The sequence below is a fragment of the Mesocricetus auratus genome, unplaced genomic scaffold (assembly GCF_017639785.1).
Source record: "Mesocricetus auratus isolate SY011 unplaced genomic scaffold, BCM_Maur_2.0 Super-Scaffold_100010, whole genome shotgun sequence".
Lineage (NCBI taxonomy): Eukaryota > Metazoa > Chordata > Mammalia > Rodentia > Cricetidae > Mesocricetus > Mesocricetus auratus.
Window position 1 is genome coordinate 81569115 of NW_024429194.1, and position 15231 is coordinate 81584345.

The 15231-nt window shown below is 48.3% G+C and overlaps 1 protein-coding gene across 1 annotated transcript; it reads left to right on the plus strand.

The window, feature by feature from the left end:
- The first annotated feature begins 6704 nt into the window (after positions 1-6704).
- Mcat (malonyl-CoA-acyl carrier protein transacylase) lies at positions 6705-15231 on the plus strand. The gene is made up of 4 exons (XM_005067045.4): positions 6705-7171; positions 8536-8623; positions 11914-12131; positions 14014-15231. The coding sequence occupies exons 1-4, from the start codon at positions 6746-6748 to the stop codon at positions 14434-14436; spliced, it is 1155 nt and encodes a 384-aa protein (XP_005067102.1). The 5' UTR covers positions 6705-6745; the 3' UTR covers positions 14437-15231.

A 15231-nucleotide genomic window follows, 5' to 3' on the forward strand; every position in this document is an offset into this window, starting at 1 on the left:
CCGCCCCTCCCCGCGCCGCACCCGGAGGCACCCTGGCTTCCCTTATCCGCCCTCTGCTGGCATTCCTTTCTTTTTCTCACCCCATGGTGGGCCTGAGAGCTCCCTGCTGTGGGCATCGCCGGCAGGTTATTGTTCTGCAAATAACGAATGTCAGGGTGTGGTGGCACATGCTTGTAATCCCACCACCGGAGGCTGAGACAGAGGATGACAGTGGGCTCACGGCCAGTCTGAGCTGCGTGTTATGATTTATTCTTTTTCGACTGTGCCTGACTGAATTCTACCTATCGCCTTATGCTGATTTTTTTTTTCAATGAGGAACTGGGGATATAGTTCCGTAATGGAGTGCTTTCTTAGCACGCACTGGCCCCTGAGTTCAATCCCTAGCACGATTCAAAACAAAAGAAAACAAACCACTTTCTGCCCCTTGTGGTAATAAGGCCCTAGGCACTATGCCTGGCCACACCCACTTGCTGGCAGCCATCAACCTCTTCCTGTGAGTCAATTAGAGTAGGCTGACTACCGGGATCCGCCTGTTTCAACCTTCTGGGCCCTGGGATTATAACTGTGCACCGACGTTTTAAACACAGATTCTGGGAAAGAATCTCAGATCCAGGTGGTTACAAGGTGAGCATGTGACCCACTAAGACTCCATCCCAGTCCCGGGCCTCTTCTTCTTAAGCAACAGCACAACAGAAGGCGTGGTTGTGACATCTGTCAGCACACCTCTGTTCTCTTGCCAATCCCTGTGACACTGGCTGTACATGCCTCGTGCATGCCTGTCACCTTTCAGTCTCTCTGTGCCCCTCTGGGATACCCTTGTCTCCCTCCTGAGTGGGTTTCATGTCCTACTGTGTGTTTGCCAAGGAATGAATGTCCCCTGGGGGAAATCTCTTGTGAAAGTTTAGTCCCCATGATAAAGAATCAAAAGGTGGGACCAGGTGGGTCTTGAATAGGGCATTAAGTCCCCAGGACTCACTTCGAGGCCTCATCCAGTAGTGACTGGCACAGGAATAGATCCATTATCCCGAGTGTGGGTCTGTCATGTAAGCCAGCTGGTGCTGGTCCTTGGATGTGACCCCTCTTGTCAGATGATGCCTTGCATCCCTTGGAATCTGCAGAGAGTCCCCAACAGCAAAGAGGCCCTCGTCAGACACAGCCTCTGATCCTGAACTTTGCAACCTGAAGACTGTAAGTGGAATAAACTTCTCTATATAAAGGACCCAGTGTGTGGCATTCAGTGATAGCAGCAGAAAACGGACCGAAGCATCTTCCCCCTGAGTGACCCCACTTTGTCTGGGTTGAGCCATCTTTCCTAGACCTCTTCTGGTGTCCCTGCAAGGTGATCTTATAAATCTGTCCTCCCCATGGTGGGCTGACGCCTCACTAAGAAGGCCACTGTCCTTCAGAACCCTGAAGGTATGTTGTGGTCAAGTAGCTGTGACACCAGTATGCAACTGTACAGGTTTCTGGTCTGCTCAGTTATTGATGCCACCTTGTTGCTACAGACTTTGGATGCAATCTATCTGGTTCTTTATGCAAAAGCTTAAGTTTGGGCTGCAAAGTTTTGAAATTTTGCAAACGCAACCTTCTATGTGAGTTTAAACTTAGCACATTGAGCTATCACCCAAAGGGCCTGCTCTTTCTTATTTTTGTTTTATTTATTTATTTACTTACTTACTTGCTAGTTTTTGAAGAAAGGATTTCTCTATGTGGCCTTGGCTGTCCTGGAACTCCCTCTGTAGGCCAGGCTGGCCTTGAACTCACAGAAATCCACCTGCTTCTGCCTCCCAAGTGCTTTTTAAAATTTTATGTGTATGGGTATCTTGCTGGATGTATGTTTGTTCACAATGTCATGCCTGGTGCCTACAGAGGCCAGAAGAGGGTATTGGACACCCTGGAACTGGAGTTAACAGATGGTTGTGAGCCTCTATTTGGGTGCTGAAACTGAACCCAGGTTCTCTGGAAGAGCAGTCAGTGCTCTTAACCTCTGAGCCATCTCTCCAGCCCCCATTTTTTATTCTTTTGTTGTTGCTGCTGTTTTGTTTTTTGTTTTGGTTCTTTTTTGTTTTGTTTTTCGAGACAGGGTTTTTCTGTGTAGCCTTGGCTGTCCTGGAACTCACTCTGTAGATCAGGCTGGCCTCAAACTCACAGAGATTCACCTGAGTGGATCCTGAGTGCCAGGATTAAAGGCATGTGTCATCACTGCCTGGCTCATCTTTTAATCTTTATTTTGGAGTCTCTTGTGTAATCCAGGCAGGCCTTGATACTGGTGTGCACAACCAGGCCTGGGTTTCAACAGTCCCTGTCATTGTGGAAGGGCCTGGTCGTTACTTGTCAGAATTGAATTGCTCCCCCCACCCGACGTTTCCTGCCCTCTGTTTCCTCACTTCTCTTTCTGGAACACCTGTCACTCAGGGCCCTGGACTTCCTGTGCTGATCCCTCACTCCCTGGCCTTGCTTTGGTTCTTATGTTTTATTTGTTTGATGTCCCTCCCCTACCCCCACCTCTGAGACAGTGGCTTCTTCTGGACTTCACTGAGTGTTTCAGTTCTGCTTTGCTATTTTTGCCCTATACATGATTATATCATTGCCCATTTCTGTCTTATAAGCACGCTGTCTTACTCCTGAAGAGGTCAGTGATAATATTCCTTTTTAAATTTTTTACATATATTTTTTAAAGATTTATTTATTTATTATGTATACAGTGTTCTGTCTGCACGTATGCCTTCACGCCAGAAGAGGGCACAAGATTTTATTACAGGTGGTTGTGAGCTACCATGTGAATGCTGGGAATTGAACTCAGGACCTCTGAAAGAGCAGCCAGTGCTCTTAAACTCTGAGCCATCTCTTCAGCCCCCCCTATATTTATTTTGTTTGTGAGGTCTGTGAAGAGCCTGCAAAAGCTGCTTCTCTTCTTCCATCATGTGGGTTCCAGGGACCAAGCTCAGTTTTCAGGCTTAGTAGCAAGCACCCTTATCTGCTGAGCCATCTCACTGGCCACAAAGTTAATTTTTAAAGACAACTGTTTTCTTCTCTCCTCAGTTTCTAAATTCTGTATGTTGGCTTTCTTTTCTGTCCATAACAGGCTTTCCTCAGACGCCCAGGAATCCTTGGACATCTTTTCTCAATAAAAGAAATGAACAAGACCAGACAGTGGTGGCACATGCCTTTAATCCCAGCGTTCAGGAGGCAGAGGCAGGCTGATTTCTGTGAGTTAGAGGCCAGCCTGGTGTACAAAGTGAGTTCCAAGATAGCCAGGACTGTTACACAGAGAAACCCTGTTTCAAAAAAAAAAAAAAGAGAGAGAGAAAATAAAGAAAGAGAGAGAAGGAGGGAAGGAGGGAGGGAAGGAGGGAGGGAGGGAGGGAGGGAGGGAGGGAGGGAGGGAGGGAGGGAGGGAGGGAGGGAGGGAGAAGTCTGTGGGTAGCAGTTTGTTAGTTTAGGTTCACTATTCCTGGAATATCAATGACTTCAGGATTTTCCTTTTGAAATGGCCAGCCTCTATAGGACTAGGAAAATAAGGGTTTGACTTTAGGATTCTGGATGCTCGGTGGAGCAGAAAGCTGTAGTGGGTCTCTACATCCAGCATTCAGTGTCAGGCTGCTTCAGAGGAATCCCCACATTCATGCCTCCCCTTTCTTTTCCAAACCGAAGCTCAGATGTGTCCCAGGACAGGGACCAGTGGCTGGGGAGAGAAAAGATTTTTAAGGATCTAACCAATTTTTAAGTGTTTTTGCAAATAGGTTGCTTTGAGCTTTCTTTCTCCCCTGTTCCTAGAAGAAGCTGCTACTGCACATAGCTAAGGTTTTGGGAATGTTGTTGTAGGAATGAGACCTATCCTTCCACTTTCGCCATGTCTGGAGACAGTCTGGGGTCAGCCAGGACAGATAACACCGCTTATCTTTTTTCTATTTTCAAGATGTTCTGTTACTGGGGTCTCTTTCTGTCTGGGGAATTTAGGTCTATAAAAGATTTATTTGCACCAGGGAGATAGCTCAGTCTGTAAAGGGTTTGCTGCACAAGTTTGAGAACCTGAGTTTAGATCTCCAGAATTCCTGAAAATAAGCCAGGTGTGAGGGTGTAATGTTAGCACTGGGGAGGAAGAGACAGGAAGATCTCTAGGGCCTGCTGGCCAGCCACTCTAGGTGAATCAGTGAGCTTCAGGGTCAATGAGAGACCCTGTCTCAAAAAATAAGGTAGAGTGTTGTATTAGTCAGGATTCTGTAGAGTCACAGAACTTATGGAATGAATATATATATATATATAGTTTATTGTAATGACTTACAGCCTGCAGTCCACCTAATCCAACAATGGCTAACTGAGTCGAAAGTCCAAGTATCTAATAGTTGTTCAGTTCCACAGGGCTGCGTGTCTCAGCTGGTCTTCTGTATATGCTGGAATCCCAAAGAAGTAGGCTCCAATGAAGGAATGAATGTGCTAGTAAGGCAAAGGCAAGCAGGCAAGGAGCAAAGGCTTCCTCCTTTTGTGTTGCTGAAGAACGCTGCTCCATTTATGGTCACACCACTGGATGCACTGGTCATATTTCACATGGCAAATTCCCTCTAGTGGGATGTGCATTCGTCTTAGTTAGGGTTTCTATTGCTGTGAAGAGACACCATGACCCTGGCAACTCTTATAGACCAGGTTGGTCTCGAACTCATGAGTACTGGGATTAAAAGCATGCACCACCACGGCCCAGTCATGGCAACTCTTATAAAGTGAAACATTTTTTAAAAAGATTTATTTATTATATGTACAGCATTCTGCCTCCATGTATTCCTGCATGCCAGAAAAGGGCACCAAATCTCATTATAGACGGTTGTGAGCCACCATGTGGTTGCTGGGAATTGAACTCAAGACCTCTGGAAGAGCAGTCAGTGCTCTTAACCTTTGAGCCATCTCTCTAGCCCCTAAAGGGAAACATTTAATTGGGGCTGGTTTACCGTTTCAGAGGTTTAGTCCATTATCATCATGGTAGGAAGCATGATGGCATACAGGCAGAAATGGTGCTGGAGAAGGAGCTGAGAGTTCTATATCTGGATCTGTAGGCAGCAGGAAGAGAATGCCACACTAGGTATGGCTTGAGCATCTGAGATCTCAAAGCCTGTACCCAGTGACACACTTCCTCCAACAAGGCCATACCTTGTAATAGTGCCACTTCCTATGGGACTATGGGGGCCATTTTTATTTAAACCATCACAGCACTTTTCCTAGTCAAAAGCAAGGCTTCAAGGTTAGAGAAAAATGGTTCAGCAATTAAGAGTACATATTGCTCTTGCAGAAGACCTGAGTTCCATTCCCAGCACCCTCTCAAGTGGCTCACAACCACCTATAACTGTAGCTCCAAATGATTCAACATCTTCTTCTGGACTCCATAAGCATTCACATTCATATACAGATAATTAAAATTAAAAAATAGCCAAGTGTGGTGGTGCCAGCACTCAGGAGGCAAAGACAGGCAAATCTCTGTGAAAGGCTAGCCTAGTCTACATAGTGAGTTCTGGGCCGGTCATTATCTATCTACCTATCTATCTATCTATCTATCTATCTATCTATCTATCTATCTACCTACCTATCTATCTATCATCTCATATATATGAAATCATAAAATAAAATAACAAAACAAGATGAACATCCTGAAATGCTTATTTGAGTTTCTTCAAACTCAGTAAAACAGATAGTCGGATGTGGTTTACTGTGGACTGAGTGATACGTCCCCCCCAAATTCCTATATTGAATCTTAATTCCCAGTGTGATGGCATGTAGAGATAGGGCCCTGGAGGGGTGGAGTGATTAGGTCATAAGGTAGAACCTTCATAAATTAGATATCCTCAAAAAATATATTCCCTATCTATTGTGTGGGGATAGGAAAAGCTAGTCTGCAAACCAGGAAACAGACTTCCCAGACACTGTATTTGCAAGTGTCTTGTCTGACCCTGGACTTCTCAGCCTCCAAATTTTTGAGATATGATTTCTATTATTTAGGCCCTGAAGTCTATGGCATTGGTATGTCAGCCACAATACACTGAAACATACCTCCACATAGATCTTCTCATTGTGAAATACTGTGGTGTGTGCGTGTGTGTACTGGGCACCTTAGCAGAGAGTGGCAGAAAATGAGAACAGATCAGAGTTTCGGAAATGGAATGCAGGCGTGAGGTCAAAATTAGTCTGACCCAGACTCATGCAAAGAAAAAGAAAAGAAAAGAAAAGCTCTCAGAGACTGCACAAGCACAGTTTCCAGTCCCCTGTTCTGTGTCACTCAATCTTTGAGACATTTGTCACCTGAGGAATTTAAAAAAGCGAACCTAAAAAGGATCCTGGACTAGTATCCACGGCACGAAGATGTATTGGCTACTTATTATGAGCTGGGCACCTAGTTGTGTTTTATAGGAAATACGAGAACTGCTTGCTTAGTACATTTGGCAGAATCATGGGCTAAAAAGGGGGGCGGGGAGGGTTCGCAGTACTCTTTCAGGTTCTACTGGACGGTTGCGCATATTTTAGTACGGAAATACTTATTGAGGGCTCACTGTGAAATGCTGTCTGTGGTTCCTGGATGAAGAAGTTTAAGGAAGCTCACAAACCAAGACACAAGTGCATACGGTTTGAGAGCTGGGGTGGATCAGTAACATGGGAACATTTTTTTTCTGGCTGCCTGGCCCACCCGACCGGAAATACCCGTAGGACCGCACCGCTGCGCAGCCGCGATTCTCCTCCGTCGCCGCGGTAAAGAACATCCGTTATGTGTCTCGCTATGAGCGCCCGGGTAGCTCGGGCAGGATGGGCCTGGGGGCCTTGGGGACGCCGCGCCGCCTCGAGCCTCCGGGAGCCGCCGGCGGACGCCGTGGACGTGGCGGAGTTGCTGCGGGACGCCAGCTCGGCCGAGGAGGGGGTCCAGGAGGCGGTGGCGCGGCGGCCGCCCTCACGCTGCTCAGTGCTGCTCTTCCCCGGCCAGGGCAGCCAGACGGTCGGCATGGGTGGCGGCCTGCTGGGCTTCCCGCGCGTGCGCCAGCTCTACGAAGCGGCTCACCGGGTGCTCGGGTACGATCTGCTGGAGCTGTGCCTGCGCGGGCCTCAGGAGGACCTGGACCGCACCGTGCACTGCCAGCCCGCCGTCTTCGTGGCCTCGCTGGCCGCCGTGGAGAAGCTTCATCACCTGCAGCCGGCGGTGAGCCGAGGAGAGACTGCTGGGTCTGCGGGGTCCTCAGTGTGGTTCTTACTGGTCGCCATTCTGGTCATTGATAGTATTCTAGACCTCCTGCACGAAATAAGGATCCTTGCTACAGGGGTGTTTGCATCTTAGAAGAGACACAGTTCACACTTAATGCACCGAGTTAATATAGTACATTAAAGATGAATGTGTTGGGCTGGAGAGATGGCTCTGAACTTAAGAGGACCTGCGTTAGCTTCCCAGCACACATGTGGCGGGTCACAGTCATCCATAATTCCAGTTCCATGGGATCCAACACCGTTTTATGGCTTCTGCGGGTACCAAGTATGTGTATCACGTGCACATAACATTCAAGTAAGCAAAATATTCATACACATAAATCTCTTAAAATTTTTTATTTACTTTTGAGGGTCTGGAGAGACGGCTCAGTGGTTAAGAGCACTAGCTGCTCTTCCAGAAGACCCGGGTTCAATTTCCAGCATCCACATGGCAGCTCATTACAGAACTCCAATTCCAGGGGGGATCTGACTAACCTGGGCTACATAGCAAGTCCCAGCCCAGCCAGGGCTTCATAGTGAGATCCTGTCTAAAAGAAGACAGAAAATGGCATGGCAAAGATTACAGCATGGGACTTCACTTGCTGTTGAAACAGAGTAATACCAGGACAATACATGTTAACTGGTGCTGAGACCCTCTGTTTTACCTTCGCAGCCACCTTGTGAGATGGAATGACAGGAGGCTCAAGGTGACCGTAATGAGTATGGTCCTATTGCAGATTTACTCAGTGCTTACTTTGGGGCAAGCCTATGTTGAGATTTTTATAGAGATTAGCATTACCTACTTACCTTAGTAGTAGTGTAAAGTAGGTCTGGGGACTGAAATTCAGTTTTCTGTGGCCTGAAAAATCGTATTTTTAATGCCTGTACTTTTGTTTTGGTTGGGAGCATGGGAAGGATGAACTGAAATGTATCTGTGTTATTGTAGAACTCCAAATCCTCTAGCTTCGGTCTCCCCTAGGGCTGTGATTACAGCCGTGAGTGGTCATAGGCAGTGTGCATGTAACTTTTGCACCCCATATGCCCAAGAAACTGCTTTAGGTAGAGGCAGGAGGATCCAGACTCTGGGTCATGGTGTGACTCGGATTGACTCTAGCCTGCCTTTCTAATGGAGGTTCTCATCAAGAAAGGGCTAGACTCTGGGGTTGCTGGCCCAGCTGTGTGCTGTCTTCTAGCTGGAGTACCAGGCCAATAAAATTAACTCATGGTGACTCTTAGCTGTGCTGCCAGTTCCCAGATTCATATCCTAGGACTGAATGCTCGGTACCTGAGGGTTCAGCCTTATGTTCTGCTCTGTCACCACAGGTCATTGAGAACTGTGTTGCTGCAGCTGGATTCAGCGTGGGAGAGTTTGCAGCCCTCGTGTTTGCTGGAGCCATGGAGTTTTCTGAAGGTACACAGGAGTTTGGCTTGTGCAGAGTGTATTCTTGCTGGGTTCAGTGGGGACAGGGGACTCTGTGGACAGTGGTGCTAGACCCCCTCCAAGGTTGTCAGGAAGGGAGCACAGGGCTGCAGATGACCCTGGAGATTCCCCTGATCCCCTTTGAAGTCTAAAGGATTCAGTGCAGGTTTCCTTTATAATCTCATGAAGTTGTTCCCATGTCGACCTTCCTTGACTGCCCTCTGCATTCCTTTTTAAATTACATAAAATTGTGTGTGTGTGTGTGTGTGTGAGGCAGAAGACATTTTTTAGGAAATAGTCTATTCTTCCTTCCAACATGTGCATTTTTAGGGTTGAACTCAGGTTATTAGGTTTGGCTTTGGCCACAGCCACCTTTACCCACTGAGCCCTCTTTCTGGCTCTCCCTTTGCATTGTTAAGGCATTCACTCTCTGCCTGTCACACCTGGAAAGTGTTCAGTAGGTGTTATGTGAGTTAATGAATACTTGATTATTGCCCAGTGTATGCAAAGCCCATTCCCAGCATCCAGACTTCAGGGAACAAGAGCAGTTAGTACTCTTAACCAATGAGCCATCTTTCCAGACTTTTTCCTAAGATTTTTTTTTTTCTGAAGCTGGACACAGTAGCTCGTGCTTGTAGTCTTGGCTACTCTGGAGGCGGTGGCAAGGTCTCTTGAGCTGAGTTTGGGGCTTATGCCCTTAATCCTAGTACTTGAAAAATGTGAAAAGGCAGGTGGATCTATGTGAGTTCAAAGCCAGTCTGTCTACATATCAAGTTCCAGACCCACCACAGCTGCATAGTGAGACCCTGTCTCAAAAAGGGAAGGAAAGGCAGATAGACAAACAGACAGACACAAAGAGCAGGAGAGTGAGAGCACACCACAAGTGCCTGCCTGACTGATCAGTTCATTGATTTTCAAGTCTGCTTTATAGTTATACAGGGAAGGGGCTTGAATGCTCATTTCTTGAGAGATGAGACCCAGATGGTCAACAAGCACTTCTTTTTTTTTTTTTTTTTTTTTTGGTTTTTATGAGGCAGGGTTTCTCTGTATTGTTTCGGAGGCTGTCAGTCCAGCCTGGCCTCGAACTCACAGCGATCCGCCTGTCTCTGCCTCCCGAGTGCTGGGATTAAAGGCGCGCGCCACCACCGCCCAGCCTCAACAAGCACTTCTAACAACAGTGGTCGTCAAAGAAACGCACATCAGCCCGCAGGAATAGCATCTCGTGCCCTATGGGAGAGGAAGGTTGAGGATGTGCAGAAATCAGCCCAGGGTCCAGCTTCTAGGAATGTATATAGTACAGCCACTGTCTAGTTAAATTGTAATATCACGTGTCCTTAATATATGAATCCAGTTGGTAGAAGGGGCAGATGCTACTGGGGTTGGAGGAGGAAGAAAAGGGAATAAGGTGTTCTTGAGGGAGTGGTGCTGGGCATTGAGCCTATGGCCTCGAGCCTGTCAGGTAAGTAGTCTGCCACTGAGCGATATCTCCAGCCCCAATGCTGGGCTTTGTTTTGCTTTTGAGACAGCAATTTTCTGTGTAGCCCTGATATCCTAGAACTGAATCTGTAGACCAGGCTAGCCTTGAACTCAAGAGATCCATCCATCTGCCTCTGCCTCCCAAGTGCTGGGATTAAAGGCTTGTGCCACCACCATCTGGCTTCCCAGTGCTGTTTTAAAAGTGTATTACTGTTATGAAAGGGATGGCGATGTTTCCAGATCCTACTGGAAATACCAGCTTTGTAGTTTGTGTGTGCAGTTGCAGAATGACAGCACATTCATAGGTGCATACTAAATGTCTTTGTGTGGCATCTGCCATAGTTACTAAACCACACACAAGGGAGAAAGGTGTTCACACTTGCCCTCACCTCGCTTTGTCTTTTCTCCTGTTTCCCATCAACCGTTCTCTCTGTATTTTACCCAGGTCCTGGAGCTGTAACCCTCACACAAATATGCCCATTCCCGCGTGAGAGGTATGCTCAGAGAAGGGTGTGAGGCTGGCCCCATGGGCCCTCTGCCTGGTGTCAGCCCTGGGCAGTTCCTGTGTCTCTCTCCTCATTCTGTTCAGCCTGAGGAATAGACATCAGGAGTGGGTGGGGTGCTGTCACGGCCCTTCCTCTGTCTCAGCCTCAGAGCAGCCTGCCCGGGTGCAGTCCCGTCATCACCTTTCCCTGAGCCCATTTCTACTCTCCTGCCTTGGCAGTGTTAGGTTCTTGCACTCTGCGTGGATTATTCATGCCTGGTTTATGACAGTCGTGTTTCATGAAGTTCATGTACTTTTTGTAGTTTTATGACTGCCTGTGTGTCTGGTAGTCTTGGGTGCTGTTCCTTTTCAGTTTTTCTTAAATAACAACTCTCATTTTCTGTAACAGCCCAGACACAGTGGATGTTATTGTCCATGTTTGCTAGTGGAAAGTTGAACCTGAAGTGTGGCTTGTCTGACACCAAGTGGTTCCAAGTCTTTTCTTGTCTCCCTCCCTGGTCTCTGAAACAGGCACACTGGTGTTTGATATCGGGATATTTTAGGGACTTTCTTGAGAATTGTAGTGGACTCCTTGTAGAAAGACCCCTGGCCTACCCATGACTGTCAGCAGTATCATTCACAGTTGTGACAATCAAAGAGTCTCCTATTCTCCTTGAGTTAGAGATATTTCTATTTTTATGTGTCTGTGCTTGCATGAGTTTGAGTGCACCATGTGTTTGCAGTACCCAGGAACCGGAGTTGCAGGCCTTTGTAAGATGCCGATGTGGGTGATGGGAGTAGAACCCTAGCCCTCTGCAAAAGCATAAGCACTCTTAATGCTGAGCCGTTTTCCCAGCCCTGGTTATTTGTGTTAATACAGTGGACGTGCTGCTTTTCACTTGTTTCCTCACCCACCCTGTGGCTGTGTGCACATGTGTGTGCAGGTATGCAGACCTATGTGCATGTACTAACAGGATAGAGAAGAACAACGTGTTTCTTATCACTCATTCCACTGAGTCAGTGTCTCCCTGAACCCAGAGCTTAGCTGGTGGTCTCTGCCTGTGTGACCCTCCCACTTCGCTGGGTTATAGGCTTGCATAGTCATACTTGACTTCACGTGGGTACGAGGGATTTGAACTCGGGTCACTCCTATTCAGTAAGTGCTCTTCTATGCTGGATGTGACCACTCAGCACAGCAGATAAAGATGATCAGAACTGTGGCCCTGGAATTGGCAGTCAGCACCACTGTTACTATTTCCCTTGATGACGGCTCTCCCTCCGTTTCACAGTTAGACTTCCAAACACACTTCTATCTGGATAGGTCTGTATGCAGTGAAGGTCCGAGCCGAAGCTATGCAAGAAGCATCTGAAGCTGTCCCCAGTGGGATGCTGTCTGTCCTCGGCCAACGGCAGTCCAACTTCTCTCTTGCCTGCATGGAAGCCCAGGAGCACTGCAGATCCTTAGGCATAGAGAACCCGGTGTGCCAGGTGTCCAACTACCTCTTTCCTGACTGCAGGGTCATCTCAGGACACCTTGAGGTTAGTGTTGGTGGGAGCCACCCTCACAGACTCTAGTCTACTGTGGAGCAGGGAGTCTGCATACCTCTGAGGTCCCAGTGGAAGAGCGGGTGCCTTGCTGAGCATGGCCTGGAGAAAATGGCCAAGGGCCGAGGGTGTGTGTGGCAGACTGAGTGCTGCAGCGGGGAGCAGAAGCCAGGCTATCACCTGCTCATTTCTGAACCACTCCTGGCTCATGGGTCAGGTAAAGGGCCATACCACACCATGTCCAGGCCTTTTCATACTATGCCTATAATCTGGCTGCTTGCTTTGAGAGAGGAGCAGTTTTCTGTGGCTTTGTCTGGCTTTTTTACCTGGCTTTTTTTATTTATTTGTTTACCTATTTATTTATTAGTTTTTTGAGACAGGGTTTCTCTGTGTCACAGCCCTGGCTATCCTGGAACTCACTCTGTAGACCAGGCTGGACTCAAACACACAGAGATCCGCCTGCCTCTGCCTCCTGAGTGCTAGGGTTAAAGGCATGTGCCACCACTACTAGGCACCTGGCTTTTTCCTAAGTGTCTGATCTTTGTATTCAAGTGCTCGGTCCTGTGCTGTCTGCTGCTTACCCAAGTGTCACCTACCAAGATATTCTGTGTACTAGCACTAGGGACATAAGACCCATTAGAGTTCCTGTTGTCAAAGGAGGAGCAGTGTGACAAGGTGGCACCAGTCCAGGGACACAGTAAGGGACAGGTCAAGCGCTAAGTGGAGGGGCAGGAGCCCTGTGGAAGTGGCAGCTGGGACCAGTGCTACTTTGAGATGCCAAGAAAGTACAGCCTTGTAAGGGCCAGTTATCCTGTGTCTAACTCCCTCACTGCCAGTCCACCACCTAGAAGGCGAAAAGGAAGCTGAGATGGAGAAACAAGAGCCAGAAGTTTGAGAGTCTTTCTTTGTAGCCTATGCTGGTCTTGAACTCACAATCAATGCTGCCTCAAGCATATGCCATTGAAGGCCAAATCTGAGCCCCAGTAGCTGGGCTGAAGCCAGCCCTTGGGAGGTGAAGGCAAAAGGATTTGGCCACAGAATGAAGTTCAAGACCAGGCTAGACTACCTACAACCCTGTCTTAAAAATAATAACATATAACTAGGTGTGATGGTGCGTATCTTTAATCCTAGCACTTGGGAAACAGAGGCAGGAGGATCTCTGAGTTCAAGGCCAGTCTGGTTTATAGAGTGAGTTCCAGGACAGCCAGGACTACATGGTGAGACCCTGACTCTAAAAAACGAGCAAAACTGCGCACACACAGTTCTCATTGTGGTTTCCTCCCACTGTCTGGGTCTTCAAATACCTCTGAACCTGTGAGCACCACAGCCCCTTGGTAGACGGTCACACTGACCAGTTCCAGGCCAAGATAGACCACGCTTGTACTCACCAGCCATGGGCATTTCTTAGTGGGGGCAGATGACCGTCAACTCCTACGAAAAGACCATCAGGACTGGAGAGATGATGGTGCAGAGGTTAGGAGCACTTGTTCTTGGAGAGGACCCACGTTTGGTTTTCAGAACGCTATGTTAGTTGTGACCATCCAGTTCCAGGGGATCAGGCATCCTCTCATGTTGTCATTGGGCACCAGGCACGTGTGTGACATACATGCGGGCAGAACACTGGTGCACACCAAAAGTAAATAAATCTAAAAGACAGACAGACTACTAGGGCATTGACTCTACAACCAAGTTAACTAGAACTGAAAAAGTGGACTAAGGTTAGAGCTGAAGGATTTGTGGGCCACATGCGGTAAGGCACACTTGTAATCTTGCTGAGGGTGAAACTCAGTGGTAGAAGTCTTGCTTGGATTCCATTCCAGCAACACACACACACACACACACACTCGATGCCAATTCCTCTTGTTTTTCTCATCAGGCACTGCAGTTTCTCCGGAAGAATTCTGCTAAGTATCACTTCAGGCGCACCAAGATGTTGCCGGTGAGTGGTGGCTTCCATACTTGCCTCATGGAGCCAGCTGTGGAGCCCCTGGTGAAAATTCTAGGCACGATTAACATCAAGAAGCCACTGGTTGCTGTCCACTCCAACGTCAGTGGGCATAAATACATGAATCCCCAGCACGTCCGGAAGCTTCTGGGGCAGCAGGTGGTGTCTCCAGTAAAGTGGGAGCAGACAATGCACTCTATCTACAAGCGGAAGAAGGGCACCGATTTCCCCAGCACCTTTGAGGTGGGTCCTGGGCGGCAGCTGGGAAGCATCCTGAAGAGCTGCAATGGGCAGGCATGGAAGTCCTACAGCCACGTGGATGTGATGCAGACCAGCACGGATCCTGACCCCTGAGAGACTTGAATGGAATGACCCCAGGGTGAACCTCTGTACCTGCCCCTTTTCCTCAGACTGGAGGACAGTGGCCACTGCGGTCTCAGTTGTGGCTAAGGCTTCCCTCAGAGGATCATCCTTGAGTGCCGCATCACGTGACTCAACCCATCCCTACACCTGACGATATCTGGCTGCTGGGGGAAAGAATTCCTATGCTGACCACCTGCCCAGCCAGCACGCTGCTCTGCCTCTGCATACAACCATGCCCCTCAGTGAATCCAGGCAGGGCTAGCCTGGGGCAGCCTTAGACTTGCCCTGTTGGTGCTGTGGACATGCTGCTTGGCTTCAAATCAGGCCTGGTACCAGAGGGGCTTATCGTCCCCCTGTGTCATGCTGTTCACCCAGGGCCGAGGTCATAGCTCCTTTGACCTTCAATCTGTCCAATGGCCTTGGCAGCCACTTTGTCCTCTCCTCACTAGACAGCTGGGAGGTTGAGTGCCATATACTGCAGATATCCAAGAAGCACATATTAAGTGCCTGCTGTATGTCCTAGAGTGGGTGGTCCCTCATAGGAGAAACTTGGGGCATAGTGTAAGGTATGGATGTATCTGGGCAAGAAGGATGGGCTGGGACCCTGACTGCACCAGGCCAACCCCAGTTCATCCATGGAGAGATCCCCACCACCACCAAGCCGTCCATGGGACAGTGGTCACTGTAGAATCAGCTGTGTCTGTGGCTTCCCTCAGCACAGCTGCTGCTCAGCAGGAGTAGAGAGAAGTCTCTGAGAAGACACATAATAAATGTGAGTCTTTCTAA

Coding starts and splice junctions, on each gene's coding strand:
- Mcat (XM_005067045.4), top strand. CDS start 6,746: ATGTGTCTCGCTATGAGCGCCCGGGTAGCTCGGGCAGGATGGGCCTGG. Junction 7,172..8,535: donor TTCATCACCTGCAGCCGGCG/GTGAGCCGAGGA, acceptor CTGTCACCACAG/GTCATTGAGAACTGTGTTGC. Junction 12,132..14,013: donor TCATCTCAGGACACCTTGAG/GTTAGTGTTGGT, acceptor TTTTCTCATCAG/GCACTGCAGTTTCTCCGGAA.